Genomic DNA, 22483 nt, shown 5'->3' on the forward strand with positions numbered 1-22483 from the left:
CTATAAGGTATCTGAAACCTCTGTCAATGTCAATGTTTTACAGTTATTTTATTTATCAAAATACTGTAATTTATTTTAGTATTTAATGTCGATACAATCTTCAACAATTTCAAACAATTTATAGTGCTGTCCACTTCGGTTAGCTATATCCAGTGCTGTTTCATTCTGCATGTTTAGGAGACTGGCATCCAGCCATCTGTTGCATAGAAGCAATTGCAATGTGGAGGTTCCACCAACCCCACTTGCTGCAAAATGAAGGGGTGTCTGCTTGCCATTGGTTTGTGAATTTATATCAGCACCATTTTGCAAAAGCAAAGATGCCACCTTTGTCTTCCCTGTAAACAAGAAGAGAATAATAGATCAAACATGCATCAAGTATTAGCACTGAGAATAGTAACTTAGTACTGGTTATTCCAAACCATTTTTGGATTCCACACTTACCACTTATGTCATGAATTTGGAAGAGTGATGCATACATTTTGTGACTTTGGGGTATAGAGATACTCTTTGCAGGGCACGTAATACAATTGCAATTTTGCCCTAAACTCACCTCATACTACATAAAATTATTCATAGTACATAAGAAGTCTCATAATTCAATCAAAGAGCATAAGGCGGGGGGGGGGGGGGGGGGCAGCGTGGCTGAGTGATTAGGGTGCTGGACCTGGATTTGTCCTGGGTTCAATTCCTCCAACCTTCCACTCACTGGATTTGTTCTCAGTTGCTCCTAGTTCAACTCCTTGGCTGCACTCTGAAAATAGCCAACTGGTCTGCCTCCTGCCAGTGGGGATTTTCAAGCACTTAGTTAGTCTACATTGTGGCTGAAAAGCCCCTATGGGTAAGCTTCAATTAATGTATTTATTATTATTTTATTCTATCATTTTCTTAAAGACAGTCCTATATGACTGGATTGTCCCTGAAATAATAGCCCAAAGAATTACCTTTGGCTTTTTCAAGGCAAGTCCTGGTACTCATCCTTTCATATGATTTTAAGTTTTCATTCACACGTGAGTTTAACTAATTTTCATACGAATGGTTGAGCACCAGGCCTCGATTTGAAAAAGAGGCCAAAGGTAATTCAGAAATGGCATATTCACCCCATCTGCATGCACAGTGCAATGGTTGCCATCCATCTTCTGTTCTGGCCTGAACATCAGCTCCTCTTTGTAAGAGAACTTTAACTACGTTCAAGTGTCCATTGTAACAAGCTCTGTGGAGCGGTGAATAACCGTCACTATCCCTACAGTTAATAAGAGATCGGTCTTGGTCTAATATCTTCTCTACGTGATCAACCATTCCATTTTCAGCACACTCAAGAAGAACCTCAGGTACCGGTGTAAGCTCCCGCTCCAATTTTTCTTCTTCGATTTTTGGTAAAGTGTTTGGAGGATTAGCTTCTTGTTCTTCTTCAACGGAGATCCTTGATGCGGGAAGGAAATCTATAACTTCAGGCTTTTCAGCTTTCACTTGGTTTTCCCCTAAGTTTTTGGCGTGACGAATATCTTCCTCGAGGGATGAATCTAGGGACGAAAACTCATTTGCCATCGTCAAGTTCTCGAGCAGTCAAATCAAACCACGAAAATTTTGCTGTATTATGTTGTTAATCTGTAAGTAGTCTACTACATTTTTCGAATTTTCACCTTTCCTTCACGATTATACTTCACTTCTTACCCTCTTCCACCATGTTGAAATCCCCACAATGCCTTACGCACCAACAAGGCGAACAACGCCTGGCAGAAGTTGAGTGTTCAGGGAAACAAATTTATCAACAAAACATTCGCTTTGTTTTCAGCTTTTTCGTTGATAATCTGTCCGCTCAAAAGCACGAGCATTGAACTGTTATGTCTATAATTCTGCTTTATTTTCCAATTTTTAGCATATTTTTCCTTTTCGGCCATCAGGAAAGCATTCCTGCTGGCCATTTGGAGCCGTTAGGTTCGCACCGACCGCCAGAAGGAAAGATAAAGTCGATGGATTTTATTCCAAGTCCTGAAGATTTCTACAAAGATTACGCATCAATAAGCCAACCAGTGGTTTTCAAGGGAGCTGCAAAATTGTCTCCTGGATTTAGCCTGTGGACTGATAATTACATACGGTAAGATTTAAAAACTTTAAAACTTTTGAAAACTTAAACTTCTTATGCCAAACTATGTATGAAGTTTATTTGTTGAAGCTGGTCCTTATTGGATAATTTTTGACCTTTTCAAATTAAATATTGAAGATAACCCGCCACGCACCTGGAACAGGTGACTTCAAAAATCTTTAATATAAGAGGGATGCTGGATTTACATGGGATTAGGTGGTACAGTGAAGGATTCGTGAGATTTGAAGGCCTTATTATACAGTCTACCATTTACTATGTGTGTAATATTAAGCATTAATAAAGAGAGACACATAAGTAATCTTATGTTCATGGTGCAGCTTCTCGTTGAAAAAAGAATACAGTAAATTATTAGTCAAAATTTAAGTGCTCAACAAGATGTCAATTGATATCACAGTTGATTTATACACAAATCGCACCATTTTTGCTATAAATTGCATCATTTTACACTTGACTGAGTTTTTGACACCTGATGTCAAAGTCTTTCTGTTTCGCAAACAAAATAAGATGTAAAAGCGTTTCCGGTTTCGCCTTTTATTTAAAAACTGGCTCAGTACTGCATCAATAAAAATTATTTGAATTGACCAAGTCCTGTATTTGGGCGATTTCAAAATGGATGTAATAAAGTGGTAATTGCATGAACCTGATCATGTCGTGCAATTTTGGTCTGAAAGCATACTTGTGTTTTCATATTGAACTTGTTCTGCGCACTCGTTCGATTTTGAAATCACATGTATGATTTCAGCCCAAATTGCACTCCACTCAGTTCAATTACCATTATAAATTGCACCAATTAGAGCCAATCAGATAACAGGGACCACCAGTGATTTCAAAATGGATGTAATATAATCAAAATTGACATTCAGAGCTAAAATTTCATAGATTTATATACCATGCAAGGCTGCAAATAACTAATGAGCAGTCGCCGGTCATGTTGTCTGGTCAAACATGCTTTTGTTCGGACACTACCCGTTTTTGGCCAGTCAAATTTTAGCAGTTGGAACTCTTAGGATAGTGAACCCAGATTGCACAGTAATCCTTTAACAACTAAAAAACAACTTAATCCATGTCGGTTTGGCAATAAAAATTACAAGTCAATAATTTTACTACTCTTTACAGCAGAAGCAGCCTTGCATTGAGTACGTGGAACGGTTATGCAAGATACAACCGCAATTGTCCGTTTTACTTTACATCTGGCAAAATCACTTATAATTAAATATTACACTCGGAGCCCTTTTTTTTAAAGTTACAGTTGTGAATTTTTGTTAGAGTAAAAGAGTGGTGGGATTCTCCAGGTTTTGGACCTTTTGCTCGCTTTTTGCACTTTGCAACAAATGCTACTTGGAGTATTCTCGATGCAGCAAGATTATTCTTCATGAGGGTGCTTTCCGATCATTCAATCAATCAAACAGTCAATCACTTTATTTAAGAGTAAATGATGGTATCTAGCCAAAGGTAAAACCCTCTACTAACTGGGAACACTTAAATAAAGTAAATAAAATAAAGGAAGACACGATGATTTGTGGTCGCAACAGGACTTAATGACATCGAGGAAATTTGCAACTGCTGGGAATTTCTCGACCACTAATTTGTCTACTTTTATATTGGTTTTTTTTTTCTTTTGGAAACGTGACTGTGTCCCTTGTGATTATCAAACAGTTAAATTTCAAATTTCTTTGAACGAGTCGGTAAAGGACCGGACAAGATGTCCGGCAAACCAAGGATTTGTCCGGTCAGTACCCAATTTTGACCAGACATTGTCTGTTGACTGGCTGTTATTTGCAGCCCTGCCATGATATTCCAACTATCAAAAGTGAACATCATGTTTTACATAAGATCTCAAAAAACTGAAACAAAATATATATATATATATATCTTTAACAGTTAATGAGATGGTGTGAAGTCAGCTTATATGAACCTATAATTTGGATATATCAACAAAGTTGAAATGGTAAATTGGCTCATCTTTCAAACCAGCAGTCTAAATCCCACAGGGATCAATGAACGCTTTTCATTCCACTAATTTATTCATGTTTTTCTCGTTGCCATGCACCCACCAATAACGTAGCTCCATTTTCTGCCTTTAAAAGCACACACAACCCACAATTCCTCTATTCGCTCGGACGAAGGGCTAGCACTCGAAACGGCAGCTTTTGTAATCATTACGGTGGCCAATTTACCATTTCAACTTTGTTGATATATCCAAATTATTTCGTTACTCCCACCGACGCAGCCCCAAACAGTTTCTTTCGAAACTATCAGCCTTTATTCATTTATATGAACCTATAACTTAACTTACATTTGGTATATACAAGTAAAATTTGTAGTTTTATTGCCTGGGTGAGAATAGCTCTGATAAGGAATGTTATTTTTAGATTTATTTAATAAACTGACATTTGACAACCTCAGAAGCATCACTTACAGGACTACTCTAATACCCAGAAAATCAGACCATAGTATCAAATGAGTACTCCAGGGTAGTTCAAGTAGCACTTGAAAATTTAAATAATGATCACTTAACTTTGAAAACATAAGTTAGTGATTTATTAATATTCAACAGCTTAGAGTGTCCACGAAGAATATCTACAAAAAGATATCTTTATCTGTGTTTAGTTTTGTTTTAGAGAGTGAGATATTTTTTTATGTTTGTGTGTTGTTTATTTTTTGTGTGTCTCCTTACCCTTGTATTTTAATTTATTTCATGTATATTAATTGGCTTAATAAAGTAAATGGTTTGAACCTGGGGGTAACATGTGAAAGTGTAATGTGATTGGGTGATTGGATTGGGTGAGTGTAGTCCTGAGAAGGACTGTTGATGGTGGTGGTGACTGACATTTTGACAACCTGTGTGGAAGTCATCATCAGAGCCAAGTCCTTGACTCTGATGATGACTTCTGCATTAGGTTGTCAAAACGTCAGTCACCACTACCAACAACAGTCCTTCTCAGGTCACTTCACTCACCCGGATGATCACACTTGTAACACTTTCATGTATACTGGCTTCTTCTGTGTAATTTTGTTTAAACTTATTAGTTGTTTTTAGAAGTCCATACTATGAGTCCACAATTAAATGCAACTTGTTATTTTGCATTTATTTGGGTGCAATAAATGAGCGTATTGTTGTTCACGATACTTGTTGTTCAGGACTTGCTTAAGTGTAATCACTAAGAATTCAAAGTAGTGTGTTATTGTTAATGTTCAGTATATTTAGGGTGATTTTTTATTTTACAGGAACAAGTATGGTAGTCTAACTGTTAGAGTGGATTATGGTAAAAAAGAAAACAGAAACAGACCTGCTGATGATCTAACACTTTCTGAATTCTTGGCAATCTACAATGACTCAGACAGATACCTGGTGGATACTCTTCCTAAAGAAATGTGGGATGAGTTTTTCCTTCCAAACTGCCTGTTGTGTGGGGGATTTACTACCAGACTTCAAGTAAGTAGTGAATACCATTCTCTTGTCAAACTGGCTCAACTCCCTTGTAGGCTCAACTCCCTTGTAGGCTCAACTCCCTTGTAGGCTCAACTCCCTTGTAAGCTCAACTCCCTTGTAGGCTCAACTCCCTTGTAGGCTCAACTCCCTTGTAGGCTCAACTCCCTTGTAGGGTCAACTCCCTTGTAGGCTCAACTCCCTTGTAGGCTCAACTCCCTTGTAGGGTCAACTCCCTTGTAGGCTCAACTCCCTTGTAGGGTCAACTCCCTGGTAGGGTCAACTCCCTTGTAGGGTCAACTCCCTTGTAGGCTCAACTCCCTTATAGGCTCAACTCCCTTGTAGGCTCAACTCCCTTGTAGGGTCAACTCCCTTGTAGGCTCAACTCCCTTGTAGGCTCAACTCCCTTGTAGGGTCAACTCCCTTGTAGGCTCAACTCCCTTGTAGGGTCAACTCCCTTGTAGGGTCAACTCCCTTGTAGGCTCAACTCCCTTGTAGGCTCAACTCCCTTGTAGGCTCAACTCCCTTGTAGGGTCAACTCCCTTGTAGGGTCAACTCCCTTGTAGGCTCAACTCCCTTGTAGGCTCAACTCCATTGTAGGCTCAACTCCCTTGTAGGCTCAACTCCCTTGTAGGCTCAACTCCCTTGTAGGCTCAACTCCCTTGTAGGGTCAACTCCCTTGTAGGCTCAACTCCCTTGTAGGCTCAGCTCCCTTGTAGGGTCAACTCCCTTGTAGGCTCAACTCCCTTGTAGGCTCAACTCCCTTGTAGGCTCAACTCCCTTGTAGGCTCAACTCCCTTGTAGGCTCAACTCCCTTGTAGGCTCAACTCCCTTGTAGGCTCAACTCCCTTGTAGGCTCAACTCCCTTGTAGGCTCAACTCCATTGTAGGCTCAACTCCCTTGTAGGCTCAACTCCCTTGTAGGCTCAACTCCCTTGTAGGCTCAACTCCCTTGTAGGCTCAACTCCCTTGTAGGCTCAACTCCCTTGTAGGGTCAACTCCCTTGTAGGCTCAACTCCCTTGTAGGGTCAACTCCCTGGTAGGGTCAACTCCCTTGTAGGGTCAACTCCCTTGTAGGCTCAACTCCCTTGTAGGCTCAACTCCCTTGTAGGCTCAACTCCATTGTAGGCTCAACTCCCTTGTAGGGTCAACTCCCTTGTAGGCTCAACTCCCTTGTAGGCTCAACTCCCTTGTAGGCTCAACTCCATTGTAGGCTCAACTCCCTTGTAGGCTCAACTCCCTTGTAGGCTCAACTCCCTTGTAGGCTCAACTCCCTTGTAGGGTCAACTCCCTTGTAGGCTCAACTCCCTTGTAGGCTCAACTCCATTGTAGGCTCAACTCCCTTGTAGGCTCAACTCCCTTGTAGGCTCAACTCCCTTGTAGGCTCAACTCCCTTGTAGGGTCAACTCCCTTGTAGGCTCAACTCCCTTGTAGGCTCAACTCCATTGTAGGCTCAACTCCCTTGTAGGGTCAACTCCCTTGTAGGCTCAACTCCCTTGTAGGCTCAACTCCCTTGTAGGGTCAACTCCCTTGTAGGCTCAACTCCATTGTAGGCTCAACTCCCTTGTAGGCTCAACTCCCTTGTAGGCTCAACTCCCTTGTAAGCTCAACTCCCTTGTAGGGTCAACTCCCTTGTAGGCTCAACTCCCTTGTAGGGTCAACTCCCTTGTAGGCTCAACTCCATTGTAGGCTCAACTCCCTTGTAGGCTCAACTCCCTTGTAGGCTCAACTCCCTTGTAGGCTCAACTCCCTTGTAGGCTCAACTCCATTGTAGGCTCAACTCCCTTGTAGGGTCAACTCCCTTGTAGGCTCAACTCCCTTGTAGGCTCAACTCCCTTGTAGGGTCAACTCCCTTGTAGGCTCAACTCCATTGTAGGCTCAACTCCCTTGTAGGCTCAACTCCCTTGTAGGCTCAACTCCCTTGTAGGGTCAACTCCCTTGTAGGCTCAACTCCCTTGTAGGCTCAACTCCATTGTAGGCTCAACTCCCTTGTAGGCTCAACTCCCTTGTAGGCTCAACTCCCTTGTAGGCTCAACTCCCTTGTAGGGTCAACTCCCTTGTAGGCTCAACTCCCTTGTAGGCTCAACTCCATTGTAGGCTCAACTCCCTTGTAGGGTCAACTCCCTTGTAGGCTCAACTCCCTTGTAGGCTCAACTCCCTTGTAGGGTCAACTCCCTTGTAGGCTCAACTCCATTGTAGGCTCAACTCCCTTGTAGGCTCAACTCCCTTGTAGGGTCAACTCCCTTGTAAGCTCAACTCCCTTGTAGGGTCAGTAGAGAGGCATACTTCTTGAGGGAGGACCGTCTTTTGCCTCCCCAATAGGATGTAAAATGAAGAGAGAATATTTATTCTTTGTTCTAATTATGAGACAGTTGTATGATTTTATAGACTTAGTAATCCTTACCAATCCAAAATGGGAAATTTAAAAATAGTTATCAGAAAAATGAGGAATCTACCCAGGAAAGTATGAAGCCCAGCTTATGCCTCTCACTTAAAATATCCCAGGTGATCCTCTCACTTGTTAAACTCCTTGTTATGTATCTCTTTTGCCCAGGACTCTTTATCGTGACCTGAAATAGAAAAATATGAAATGAAACTGGTTTGAAAAACTGAAACCTGGACAAAATTTGAACCAAATCTTTTTTTTTTTTTCTTGTTTTGCATTTTAGGATGCAGTAATGTGGTTCAACAGTGGAGGTTCAAAGTCTTTTCTTCACATGGATACTGTAGATAATGTTAACTGTATGATCAGTGGAGTAAAAGAGTGGTTCATAGTTGACCTGGTAAGAATTTGATGTAAACAAATTGCGGGCAAATGATTGCTGCAGTCATTTGCCTGTGTGCAGGTATTAATTTGTGATCGGCAAGTTCTTTACCCTTTTTCTTCCAGATGTCATTTTATTTTACTGTAATTCTCCTTGCTGTCTGCCTTTCAATTCTTAGTTTGGAGAATTTGGTATTAGATCAACTGAAAATCCCCTGATTGATATTTTTTCCTTCTTCTCATCACTTATGTCTGCTTGATATTGTATAATATTGTAAGGAGAAATTCTGTTTTGGTCACTCATGGAGGTTTAAGGGTTAAAGTATTCTGAATGAGTATTAAAGGTGAGGACCTGAAAGCCTCAAGTGAGGCAATGGGAGATGGAAGGGAGAATGACCAACTAGTGGTTGGGTAGAGGTTAGGGTTTTGTTTTCTTTCAGATTCCCTGCTTTGTCATTACTTTATTCTCTCTGACTTTCCCTTGATCTTACTCCTGACAAATAAGGTGGTATATCAAAACTCAATCAGAAATTGTAGAGAACTCCCTCATCAGAATATATATATCAGCTAAAGATGCATAACTAGAGCATGCAGCTTTTGGTTTTGGTACCTCTCGTCACCCTATTGGTTTAAAAGTATTGTTCTTTATGACTTTTTTCTTACAGTACTGGCCAGGGGGGAATGAGTTCTAGGGGAAACATGTGAGGCCTCTTTTGGACACTCCCTCACAAAAAATGATGATATTGAATGGTTTTAATAGGCCAATTATCATAGAATCCTGCGACCTCTTTTCAAAACTGGTGTTCAGTATGCCTGCGTGAAGCCTTTGGAATTAAAGTAAATTTTTCTTCACCTCCTTTTCTTCCCCCAACCTATTTTTGTGGAAAAGGTTTTTCTTTTGATCTTACTTCATAAGTTGGGATTTTGAAACTCAAAAGTGGCCAATTATTTCTGGCTTATGTTTTTAATAGCAATTTTTAATAAGTAATTGTTTGTCTATTTGAAACTTTCAGGAACACAGCAAATTAATTGACATGAACCATGAAGAGGGTGATTACTGCAGTGTTAATGTTGATCAAGTAGACATGTTCAAATATCCTAGTCTGCAAAATCTTCCATGGTGGTCAGCACGTTTGGAGCCTGGGGACTGTCTTTTTATACCATATGGGTGAGAAGTTTCTCTCATATCGTGATACTGAACTTTTAGATGTGTACGCTGAGCTCTGTTCTAGATACTTTTAAATGGTTGGCCTAAATAGGTATTTTTCCTCAAACAGGGTATAGGTTTTGGGATCTTGCATCTATTATACGGGGACAAACAATATTACTGATTGGCTTCTTGAACATGGAGTGTTTCTAGACCATGAGGCCCAGTTGTAGAAAGGGTGAATAATGCTGTCCAGTGGATAAGGGACTGCAAAACATGCTGTGTTAATTAATTCCACTGAATAAAGATTTATCTGTTAGATAGGGTTATCCAACCTTCGCACAACTGGGGCCTAAAGTTTTCAATAGGGTGTTAGTATTGTAAGGCATAGTCTAAATGGGAAATTCAATTAATGTTTCTTAATCCTATTCCTAATCAACTTTTTAACCTGAAAATTATATGTGACATGACAAGGTTTTTTTTTATATGTCACTTGACAAAGCTTTCAATAGGGAGTTAGTATTGCAAGGCATGGTCTAATTGGGAAATTCTATTAATCTTTCTTAATCCTATTCCTAATCAACTTTTTAACCTGAAAATTGTGACATGACAAGGTTTTTTTTTATACGTGACTTGACAAAGTTTTCAGTAGGGTGTTAGTATTGTAAGGCATGGTCTAAATGTGAAATTCTATTAATCTTTCTTAATCCTATTCCCAATCAACTTTTTAACCTAAAAATTATATGTGACATGACAAGGTTTTTTTTTTTATATGTGACTTGACAAAGTTTTCAACAGGGTGTTAGTGTTGCAAGGCATGGTCTAAATGTGAAATTCTATTCTTTAGTAATCCTATTCCTAATCAACTTTTTAACCTAAAAATTATATGTGACATCGCAAGGTTTTTTTTTTTATACGTGACTTGACAAAGTTTTCAATAGGGTGCTAGTATTGCAGGGCATAGTCTTAATGTGAAGTTCTATTTAAATCTTTCTTAATCCTATTCTTATTCAACTTTTTAACCTGAAAATTATATGTGACGTGACAAGGTTTTTTTTTTTATATGTGACTTGACAAAGTTTTAAATAGGGTGTTAGTATGGCAGGGCATGGTCTTATAATGTGAAGTACTATTAATCTTTCTTAATCCTATTCTTATTCAACTTTTTAACCTGAAAATTATATGTGACATGACAAGGTTGGTACACAACAATCTATGATTACTTTTCTGTCTTTTATTATTAAGGGCACTACCAGATGGTGAATTTTACAGATTTCATGTCCTGAAACAGGCTCAGAGTCTTAAGGCCTTGATAGCATTCTAATTCTCACCCAAACTTCTCTAAAGTACCTCCCCAGGATATGAATCTGACTCCTTCAGTTTGTCTTCTTCCCTTCCCCTCACCTTAAGTTTCAAATTACATTCCTCCTTTGCATATTGATAATTTCAGTAGTTACAGATTAAGCTAGCACGTTGTTATTTGTTAGTTGTAGCCTTCTTTACCCAGTTCAGGTGCTTGCAACTTTGATCACATCTTCTCGAGAGTTTTTTGGATTTATGATTTTTTTTCTTTTGGTAGATGGGCTCATCAAGTCACATCACTGTTTCGAAACATTGCAGTGAACATTTGGTGGACACCGCTCAACAGATTTAATTCAACAGACTGTGCAGGTGAAAACAAAAGTTCTGTAAACTCCTGTGATGAACATGTTGCCAAAAAGAATAAGTGTTTTGCTTGTTTGTGCTACTTTTGGAAGAGAATGCTTACAGATTAAAATATCAGAATAATTGTGAACCAAAGAAAAATACAAAAAACTTGGTACCTGTGAGCAATTTACAAAATGGCTTAGCTTTGATGTGGGATAGCTATTGCCCATGTTTTCCTTTTTGATGCAAATGAAGGCCTAAGGCATATCTACCTAGGTATTAAAATTCATATATTTCACAAAACTATGACCTTTACAAATCTTTTCTGATTCTTTTCTTCAACAGCAGTAAATTCCAAAAATGAAGATTCATCTAAGGCGAAGTTAAGCAACTTTAAGTTCACAACAGGAGAGCATTTAAGGTATTTCACAACTGTTTCCCAAGAAGAGGGAAAACTCAGTCAGCAGAAGTGAGAACCAATCTACCACCTAAAAGATGATTTCTCTCAAATTGAACTATCATTGCAACAGTGTTTTTTTTTTTGCCCTTCCTGGTTTTAAAATGGTTCTGTTCAATGTTAAACATCCCAAGTGAGGAGAAAATCATTCTGTTATTGGTTATTGTCACCCCTGAGAGACGACAAGCATTCAGATCCATTTCATTTCAAATGGGAGTGCCTGCATGCCTCTTTACCAAGATATCATGAGTATATTGATTTTTTTTTTTTTACAAATAAATTTCATGTTGCCGTGAGTCTGTACAGTCATAGATCACAGATGACATCAAAATGTGGTAAGAACAAAAAAAGTGGGACATGGTGTGCAACCGATTGTGTCTCTGATGTTTTTACCACATTTTAGAGTCTTCTGTGATCTATCAGTCAATGGATGCACAGCAACTAGAAATCTTTATGTTATAAATGATAAAAAAGCAGAATGTTGTCTATTGTGAGGTCCTCAGTATAATGCATCTCTCCTCCTAAAGATCAGGAGTTAGAACCAATCAAATTACGGAAGTTAGAACCAATCAAACTACGGAAGTTAGAACCAATCAAATTACGGGAGTTAGAACCAATCAAATTATGTATTTTTTAGCTTATTATGTAAACTGTATTATTATAGCAGATCTTTTACATTATTAATGGTAATGAAAAATAAAGAGTATCTGAGCACCCTGTCATGCCATAAAGGGGATAAAAAATTTGAGTCATAAAGTTGACAAATTTGAGCTGATTGCAACCTAAGTTAGCATTTCCTTAAGTTAGTCTGCCTCCACATTGCAGATTCATGGTTCTCAAAGTAATGAAAGAACACAATGGATCAATGACATACCATATGATCAATCCTTTAATTGTGGTAAGTACATACTGTTACCATTTGATTTTTTTTTTTTTGGTTCAGTGATTGGTTAAATCATCCAAACACCCTCTTGACCAGTCAGATCATATTAAAAAACTAAAATTTATATTTTTTCTTGGGTTCCCACTGACCCTTTGTTTTATTTCCATTTCTTTTGACTGGCCTTTGCAGTGGCTTGCAAACTTTGTCTTTTCATATTATGCCTTGTAACAACTGTTTTTATCATGCAGTGCCTAACTGAGCACATAAAGAATTTTTTTTTATTTCACGGACTTTAATCGTTTGATATTCCTCTAGGGAGAACATACTGGAGAAAGACTCATAACAAAAGAGGTAAGTCATAAAAATGGCTTCCAAAAGCTGAGCACTTTTGGACAATACACTATGATATCTGCAAAAGGACCATTTTGTATTTGGCATTTTGGTGATGAGGCTTTCGGGCAAAAAGTTGTTGACTTTTCTACACGTTTGCAAACTGTTAGAGAAATCTGAATCGCTCTATTGACCCTTGCACTCCCAGAAGTGATTAACATGAAACTTCTCCCCACAATATCCATACATTATCCTGATCTAACACCAAATTCTCATAATTAATTTACAAAGAAATGTGTAGCAGCTAGAGCTAAGAATTAACAATCAGATCATTGAAGATAAAGGGTTAACTTCCAATCTTCTCTATTGTATCATTCAGCGGTTTTCGTTACTTGATACAGACCAGGATGGTCACCTGACGGAGGATGACGTCATGTCCTTACCTGCCGACGTAGTAGATGAGGCGTTCGGAAAAACGTTGCCTGGAGAGGTAATGGTCTGAGAATAAGCTGGGAAGGAGATTCTGTTTTCTTATAACGTTCTCGTTACGGCTGTGAAAAAAAATTTCTCTCCCTTTAGATCCTTGCCACGAAATTCAGGACTCTTTGAAACGGCGAGGCTCGCATCTCTCCTGTCTGAACACGAGAATATTAGGCTATATACTAGACAAAAGAAATTAGGATTCCAGTACGTCCTCATGGTGAACTGTTTTCGAGACTGCAATTCAGGGACCGCGGAGGGGGAGGGGCTGGTAGGGCCGCCGCCCCACCACTTTTTTGCGCCCCCGCCCCCACTTTTTGCGCTAAAAAGAAAAATAATTACTATGATTTTATTCCTTTTTTCGATTTTCAATATGAAAAAATTATTTTCGATTGTCAGCCCTCTCACTTTACACCTTGCTCCGCGGTTCCTGTGCATTATTCGTATTTATTACACGACTCGGGCAGTCAGAGGCCCAATAACTAAAATCAACCAATCAAAATGCTCTATTGCCGGTCAATATTCTCTCAGTATTGGACCGGGCACTGCCCCGAATGGTCCCGAATGATACCGCACTTGTGTCCCTTTGAACTTCAGTCGTATAATAAATCTCTAATTAACCAAGCTTGCTCGGGACCGTACTGGAAGAATTTCGGCCCTCGGTCTTTTTTATAAGGACCTCGCTGCGCTCGGTCCGTACTGTCAAGACTTCGGGCCGATATTCTCCCAGTACGGCCCTCGCGCTTGATTAATAAGATATATATTACCGTTTAGAGCACGTCTGTTTCTTTTAATGGCTTGTCCATCGTTATGTGATTGCTTTGGTGTTTTTTTTTTACCCTCTGTTCTTGATGTAGAGATCTGATGCCCCCCCCCCCCCCCTCCACCCCTATTCCCCTCTCAAGCATAAAAATGTAGAATTAAAAAAAAAGAGATAAAAACTTGACTTGGCCACTCGCGTTTTCCCGCGTTTTAACCGGCTACTTTGTTCAATCTGAGTTCTCATTGGTTCGTTTCACAAATTTGTCTCGCCCTGATTGGGCGCTGTCATTATTTCCCAGGTAAACATCCGCGGCGAATCCTGGCAACGTGATGACAGAGTTACTACATTATTGCAATCTGTGGGGCGACAAAGTCCTTTTGTGGAGGAGTTCCTCCTGAGGGATGACAAAACCCTGGAGGATTTCAACAATTTTCTTGGACAATATTCTAAACAACTGGACCCGTCTGTGAGAGACTTTATACTGGAAAGACGTGATGTTTTAAGAGGTCAACAGACCGAATCACAGGGCAAACATAAAGAATTGTAGATTATTGAATGCTAGAATCTTTCTGTATTTTCTTTCTTTTTCTTTTTTTTTTCTTTGTCAGGCTCAGTCATTCCACACAGTAGCTCAGTAAATTGAGGGACTTATAGATTGATGCGGGGAAGTTTCGGTAAACGCGTGCGTACGTTGTGAAAACTTTGTCTTGTAATCGCGCCGTGGAACAGCTGAAATTGCCAGAGAACGATACTTGTTTTTCTAATCGTTGAAATTGCTTTGGAAGTGAAGCTTACTTATTGTCCAGACTATTCTATGCGCTCTCACCTCGTCATTTTACGCGCGTCTTTTCTTGCTGTTTTACAGACGAATAATAGAGGGGGAGGGGTGGGGGCTTAATAAATTTCTTACTCTAAGGGAGGGGGTTATTAGAGGGGGGGTTTAATAGAGGATTTACGGTAATTATTTAATATGTAATTCTTTATTTAAGGGTAATGGATAAGTAGATGCATCATAATAATTTTTTACAATTTATTGTAATTCCAAATGACTCTATTGCGTATCGCAAATTCGTTATTACTTTCCCTTTAACCTCTTTTAATATTGATGTGATAAATACCTTTATTTACACCGACCAATATTTACAATGTTAAGCTTTGTCTGCGTGGCAATTTGAAGTCTGACTTTATATTTACTATTTAATTAAGGAAAGTAATAAAGATTCGAGGACAGAACTGGAACTGGTATGCAAATGTATTGCTCAGACAAACTGGGGATACGCAGGCTTTTTGCTGCATTTTTGCGACTGAACTAATACTTCTCGGTTTACCTGTGCTGCTCGAAAGTATTTTGTGATCCTGTTTCAGGACGGTTTGCAGCGTAAGGGCTAAGTTTACTCATTCTACCATCATTTCATACAGAAACCCTCACCACTTTAAAATTTTTTGTAAATTCTTTTACATCGTGTAGCTAAGGTTTTTCGAGCGTGATCTTGCGAAAGTTCGTGTTACGCGCAAAGGTGTTTTTTTTTTTTAGCTCTGTCTGATACGCGATAGTAAGTGTCGCTATGTACAAAATGCACATAACAGATCACTCCAATAACATTCAATATGAAACTAAACTTTTCGTGATATAGGCGCCATCGATGGCATACACCGTGAAAAATCCTTCGAGTTACTCTTAACTACGTGAAAATGAATACAAGTTGTAGTGAATGACGAGATAGAGGACCACGCACGCACGATGGTGACATCTCCTTTTAGCTTGACAGAAAGGAGAAGTCAAAGTGCTTCGATATCCCGAGAATTTCGGGTGATTTCTGCTTGGCGTATTCAATGGAAAATGGGCTTCAGTGAGGATCCGGTGGGAATGCCTATCCATTTCACACATGCGCAAACGTACTTCAACGCTGCTGTTATATATAAACATCGACAGCGCAGACATTTATACCCAAGTCTCTCTCGTGGGATAATGCCCTTTTTGAGCAATGTCCTTTACGAACAGCTCGATCATATTGTTGTAAGAGTTTGTCATTGTTTGTTTTCCTGGTAAATTGTTGCCGTTCATCTCCTTAGCATCCTTGCCGCTAATGATCTTGTTGACAGCTTCATCGCTTACTCTCGTGATCGTATTGTTCCATGTGGCCAGGTTTGAGCTGGTTCGCCGACTCCGCACCCCATCCTCTTCCAACGGGTCTCGTTTTTTGCGACATATGAGTAAAATTCTCTTAAATTCGTCCCGCATACTCCTATCAAATGCTGAATATATTGCGGGGTTAACGGCGCTGTTCGCAGTGGCGAGCATTAATCCCAGATGAACTAACCACATGGGTGGAATGGCGCGGAAGAACAGTTTAAACGTGGTAGAAATGGTGTAGGGTAACCAACACAACACAAACATACCTACGACTACTAACACTGTCCGTAATATGGCGTTTTGTTGCTTTCGTCTCTTTTTTTCTTCATCCGCAAGGGTCTGTGATCTATCTCTTATGAAACGATTGCTAACTTTAGACCTACGATATATCATTATATACATAACTATCATCGACAATACAGGAATTGCAAAGGGAAATGCTGCCAATCCCATGGAGTACGTAACATTTTTTAGGCCTTTCGCTGACCAGTTAGGCTTGCAAGAGTTGGTAATTTTATCTTTGATGATCTCTCCCCAACCCAGTAAGGGCGCCGCGGCCCAGAATATGGAATGAAACCAGGTGAAAAGAATGAGCCATACTGCCCATTGCTGTGTGAAGGTTTCTTTTGCTCTATACTGGAAAGGCCTGGAAACGGAGTTTAAGCGATCCAAGCTGATTAGAAACAAAGTCATGATTGAGACATTGACAGACAAGGAAAGCACTGTGGTGTAAGCGTAACACAGAGTGTTTCCCATGTTCCATTGCCGGTGGCATGCTGCAGCCAGAAGAAGAGGAGCGCAAAATATCCCTAGAAAGCAAGATTATAACCATTTACTTTGGGTAGAAGAGTATAAAAACCTTTTGGTTCTATTTTGAAATATTAATCTAGTATCCACATCCCATTATGCCTGTTAACCGCCTAATCGTGGTATTATCGTAAATGAAACTGGGGGCGAGACAACACAGCGTCGGCCTCAGGAAGTATAAACAGTTGAACCTCGGGCTGAAACTGAAGTATCGTTCGTTATACCGAGGACTTCGTTATATAAAGGTTCGCTAAATCGAGTTTCCACTGTATGAAAAAATATTTTCAGTGCGTAAAACAGATCTAAGGTAATTGCCTATTTTATGATCATGAGATCTAACCTATGTTTCCTCTAACGTAATTGGTTTATAGAGGTAGAGACAGACAGACGCCTTCATTTAGAAAATACACATGAGAACTTTATACAGGTATTATTTAGGACCGGTTCATTTATAGTCTGCTACACAGCCGTTCTTAGGGTCGTCACGCAACGCTCCTCCCCACGTTGCGTGACGACCCTAAGAACGGCTGTGTAGCAGACTAGTTCATTCAGGGAGCCTACAAAGTATTCCTGCCATCAAAAGAAGCTTTTACTTCCAGACTTTATCGAAACTCCACTGACGGAGATACTGCACAGCACCAGTCAATATATAAGAATTTCGAATCACTATCCAAGAGTGGTATGAGCCATTTAAAAAAACACGCCACGTACGGGGTTCATATAATTTGTAGTGGGTGTTTATGTGAGTGTTTGCGTTTTATATGATAACAACGATGACATTAGATGATGTTCAATTTCGGTGTGGCATGTTATCAAGCCATTTTAGAGTTCAAAGTACGCGGTACGTCGCTGTCGGTAATGGGGACGTAAAAGAGGTGGAACCACAATTCCCTCGCGAGCCAACTTCTTTTCGCAAACCGTACCTTCGATTCAGCACTTCCTTCCACCAGCTACTCTAACTTAAGGCTGATTGCATCAAAGAGAGCGTCTTAGTCATAGTCATGATCAGAAGCGCAATGCAGAGGGATGTGATTTAGTGAAAATCAAACCAAGGGATACAGAAAGAGAAAACCGACTCTTCTCTTTTAATTTGTATCTGTCGTAAGCTTCAGAGTGTGCTTGGCGGGCGTGAGATCTGGTATTGTGAATGGAAATGAAAATGAATGTATGCGATATCACCATCCATTGTGACTGCTTTCGATTTCGAACTTCAACTCCGACTCCGTTGTTGGCGAAAATGCACGCAAACTACACGCAAACAACGCGCGAAGGAAATCCTATGTCTCAAATTGGCGTTACATAAGAGTTACATTTCGTTGTGAACGTGATGCAGTGACGTCACTTGTAAAACTAATGCGATATCACCATGCTACCAGACTTAGGCGGGTTTACAGTAAGCAGACTTCTCAAAAAGAAAACAATTACAGAAGAAATACGTGAACCAACAAGCAATAATTTTTCGAGACGTTTCTTCGGAATAATAAGGGCAGATATTTTCAACTGATGTTATTTTTGTCTAAGGTTGGTTTTCAAGGGACTATATGTGATTAGGTAAGGACGAAGATAGATCAGATTTGTGCTTAATGGGAAATGTGGACGTGCAAGACCTTGTAGTGAGAACGTGAGCTCGGAAATCCCTGAAATCTCTAAACACCACTTCACGTCTGAAGGTCGCTGGGTCTTATTCAAAGGCCGATTGTCCGGAAAAACGTACCGGCCACTGTTTTAATCAATTATTTTCCCTGAGGACGCCGATAGGGAGCTACTCTGATTTCCAAGGCAAAACTGCAATTTTTTTTAAGTGTTTTTTCTTTAAAAAGTTAATTTCCCTCTGTTTACATTGAAAAGAAAAAGAACAATACGATTTATATCTATAGATAGGGCACAGGTCACGAAACCCTATTCAGTCACTGGAGACTGTAAAAGAAGGAAGGATCTGACAGATAAAAACTACTGTTTGTATTCAACCTTTTCAATCTTGCGCAAGTGTTTACGTAGAGTAAAAGATAATATTTACTCCTGCGGATTATCAAAGGAAGTCGAGCGGCAGCGTGGGTTTCAGTCTAGAAAATTTCAACACTGCGAAACAAAATATCGGAAATACGACTAATGAATTTCATCACAATTAAAACCCCGAGGTCATTTATAAATTTAAATATATTCATATTTACTCAAAAAAGCTGTGATTGTGATTAATCTCCATGAATGAAATAAATTGATTTAAGCAATACAGGTAAATTTTAGAATCTAATTAAGAGTGTAAGGAGTTTTAGCATAGTTACGGGACTGACTGATGCAGCTTGCGTGCTGTTCTCTTGGCAAATATTTGCACCATCTTTACGGAATAGGACGGCTGAATGTAGGTTTGATAAAGCATTATGTTAGCCAGAGAAATTTTGGTTTCAGGCCCAAAACCAAACGAGCTCTGCATGCAAATTATTTGAGCCTCATTTGTAATTATAAGAACAAATCGTTAACTTTTCAATTAGACATTTGGCGATAAATTTTTACCATTGTTCAATCAAGCTTTGCGAGTCACCCTCCTTGTTTCACTCACCTACAATCAGATCTCCTAAAGCGAGGCTTCCATAAAACTTAAACATGGACGAATTTCGCCGCTTTTTCAACGCAATACACAGTAGCACCAAAGAATTCCCAATAACAGTTGCCACCGTCAGCCACGTCCAAAATATGACTTGGAATGCTTGCCAACCTTTCGACGCCGGTTCGTTGGACCTGGTCGTCATAATTTGCCCCGTTACATTGTGCTCTTGGGCTTCGAACTGAGCCATAGTTGACCCGAAAAGACAGATCACGCTACATGAAAAATTTCCAACGAGACACAAGACTTGATGATCGATGAGTGATGTGAGATCCGATTCACGATCAGCGAAGCGAAGATGTTTATACACCTTCGGCGGAAATACCTCGGATAAAAGCGACGGCTGTTTCGTGACGTCATCCGTGACACCTTTTGCTTTGTTCGAAATGTCAAAGAACAAAAGCGCAGCTGAAAATAATGATCTAATTTTGTACTTATCCCCCTACCTAATTGTTCTTTCAAAAATAAAAATCTGTTCTCTTTCATTCAGATTTTATCCTGGCCCAAAAGAATAAATTCATGTACTTTTATCCTATAATTAAACATTGTATTTGAATCGAACATCTGAATGACTGATGACATTTAGCAACCTTGATCATTGACATTTACTGGTCAGGAAAGCCGGAATACTAAGTGTTATTGACCTCTTAATTGATGTATATTGGTTTTTATTGACTTTGTGACCTAGCCAGACGTGCTCAAGGGTTGCAGGTGCATTACGGGTCGAATTTCAGAGTCACTTACTCTCACCACATAGAAGGTTGTGTATGTTATTCACATCTCAGAAACTCTCAGGTCAATATTTACGCTTACTAGCACACAGGGCTGTTTATTTATACCATTTCTAAACCAGAACGCTGTTTAACAAACAAACAAACAAACAAACTGTGTTTAAATAACCGGGCCTTGACGTTCACACCGATATGTTAGTTTTGCCAGATAATAATTAAATTTTCTAGCTTCCATTTTCTCAAAGCCGTGATCGACGTTTAGCCATCATTATTTTAAATCTTCATTACGGTAGCTTTTCACCAACCATTTACCCTGTATTTCTTTCAGAATGAATTTCCGGTTTAAATGTCTTTTGAGGAAACTCTGAGTCATCTTTACATGTAACATCAGTTAACAAGTTTTTGATGAGAAAAAATCAGGGCTTTACACTTTTAAAAGATTCATTTCCATATTATCTTTGTTTAAAGATTTCTTGGAAAAGAAAGCCGCGGAAAATGCAAGCCGATTAATTAATGGGAAATATCATTTCGCTCTTAATTATGACTAATTTGCACATCACATTCAACCAGCGTGTTAATGCCTCCGTATTTGGAAAATCACATGTCACTATATTACCGTGACAAGGTCATTTCAATAAACAAGCTTAATGATGACATTAAAGTGACATTTCAGAATTTAAAAGAATATGGATGAGAACAAAGTTACATCGATTCTTATTCTACATTAAGGATCCCCTATATCCCTTTGTAGAACTCAGTCAGCTTTTGTAATCGTTACGGTGGCCAATTTACCATTTCAGCTTTGTTGATATATCCAAAATATCCAAAAGTCTTTTAGTAAAATTGTCAAAATTACTTTGCGAAACGAGTTCTATTATGATCAATAAAATGAGAAGTGACCAGGCTCTTAGAAATATTGATCATTTTATTACTAGACATTTTGTTTCGGACGAAGAGGATATATTTGCTAAATAAAGGTGAAAAAACGCCATTCGCAAAATAGTAATTCTGTCAAAAGTACTACTTTGCGAAACGAGTCCTATTATGGTTAATGAAATGAGAGGTGACCAGGCTCTTAGAAATATTGATCATTTTATTAGTGGACACGTTTAGTTTCGGACTAAAAGGACATATTTGCTAAATAAAGGCGAAAAAACGCCATTTCGCAAAATTTGGTTTCGTTTCGTTTCGTTCCGCAAAACAGTACAATTTCGTTTCGCTTCGTTTCGTTTCGTTTCGCAAAATAGTATAAGCCCGTTGAATTGATAGCTTAGTTGGTCAGGCTTACGCGACAAAAGATGACGTAATGTCTTATCTTCTTTGTTCAAGAACTGTCTGTTTTAAGACTTTGCTCGTTCCACTATGAATTCCATCTCCGGTCGAAACGCTGGTCAAATCCAAAACAAGGAATGATCTACAATGACCTACAATGATCTACAATGATCTACAATGACCTACAATGATCTACAATGACCTACAATGACCTCCGATGAGCTACAATGAGCTACAATGAACTACAATGACCTATAATGATCTACAATGACCTACAATGACTCACAATGACCTACAATGATCTATAATGATCTACAATGTCTTACAATGACCTACAATGATCTACAATGACCTACAATGACCTACCATGATCTACAATGACCTAGAATGACCTAGAATGACCTACAATGACCTCCAATGACCTACCATGATCTACCATGACCTACAATGATCTACAATGATCTAAAATGACCTACAATGACCTACAATGACCTACAATGACCTACAATGACCTACAATGATCTACAATGACCTACAATGACCTACAATGATCTACCATGGTCTACAATGACCTACAATGACCTACAATGACCTACAATGATCTAAAATGACTTACAATGACCTACAATGACCTACCATGATCTACAATGACCTACAATGACCTACAATGACCTACAATGACCTACAATGATCTACAATGACCTGAAATGACCTACAATGAGCTACAGTGAGCTACAATGAGTTACCGTGGGAACAAGGAATGACCTAAAATGATCCACAATGACCTACAATGGTTTACAATGACCTACAATGAGCTACAATGAGCTACAATGAGCTATTATGAGTGTTACGAAAAATTGTGGCGTGACTTGGGTGACTTTGCGCGTGGGTTCGTCATTAGGCGAAAAAGTTTAAATAAAGATAACTAATGAA

At 39.2% G+C, this 22483-nt stretch overlaps 3 protein-coding genes across 5 annotated transcripts; 1 reads left to right on the top strand and 2 right to left on the bottom strand.

Annotated features, from left to right (window-relative positions):
- Positions 1-27: 27 nt before the first annotated feature.
- Positions 28-1545, bottom strand: LOC111338719 (ankyrin repeat domain-containing protein 49). The gene is made up of 2 exons (XM_088730292.1): positions 1098-1545; positions 28-335 (listed from the first exon to the last, which is right to left on the bottom strand). Exons 1-2 carry the CDS (start codon positions 1543-1545, stop codon positions 76-78), a joined length of 708 nt encoding a protein of 235 aa, XP_088586418.1. The 3' UTR covers positions 28-75.
- On the top strand, positions 1471-15243 carry LOC111338726 (lysine-specific demethylase 8). Of its 3 annotated transcripts, XM_088730291.1 has the most exons (11): positions 1471-1607; positions 1902-2095; positions 5333-5540; positions 8203-8316; positions 9311-9465; positions 11024-11115; positions 11437-11512; positions 12374-12446; positions 12747-12782; positions 13141-13251; positions 14303-15243. In XM_088730291.1, exons 2-11 carry the CDS (start codon positions 1971-1973, stop codon positions 14549-14551), a joined length of 1239 nt encoding a protein of 412 aa, XP_088586417.1. In that variant the 5' UTR covers positions 1471-1607; positions 1902-1970; the 3' UTR covers positions 14552-15243. The 3 variants fall into 3 exon arrangements, with proteins under 3 accessions (XP_088586417.1, XP_088586415.1, XP_088586416.1); XM_088730289.1 differs by lacking the exon at positions 1471-1607 and having other exon boundaries at positions 1713-2095; XM_088730290.1 differs by lacking the exon at positions 1471-1607 and having other exon boundaries at positions 1713-2095; positions 11440-11512.
- LOC111338724 (adenosine receptor A3) lies at positions 15021-19876 on the bottom strand. The gene is made up of 2 exons (XM_022945238.2): positions 19503-19876; positions 15021-16947 (listed from the first exon to the last, which is right to left on the bottom strand). Exons 1-2 carry the CDS (start codon positions 19735-19737, stop codon positions 15947-15949), a joined length of 1236 nt encoding a protein of 411 aa, XP_022800973.2. The 5' UTR covers positions 19738-19876; the 3' UTR covers positions 15021-15946.
- Positions 19877-22483: the final 2607 nt, after the last annotated feature.

The sequence above is a fragment of the Stylophora pistillata genome, chromosome 8 (assembly GCF_964205215.1).
Source record: "Stylophora pistillata chromosome 8, jaStyPist1.2, whole genome shotgun sequence".
In the NCBI taxonomy this organism is placed as follows: domain Eukaryota; kingdom Metazoa; phylum Cnidaria; class Anthozoa; order Scleractinia; family Pocilloporidae; genus Stylophora; species Stylophora pistillata.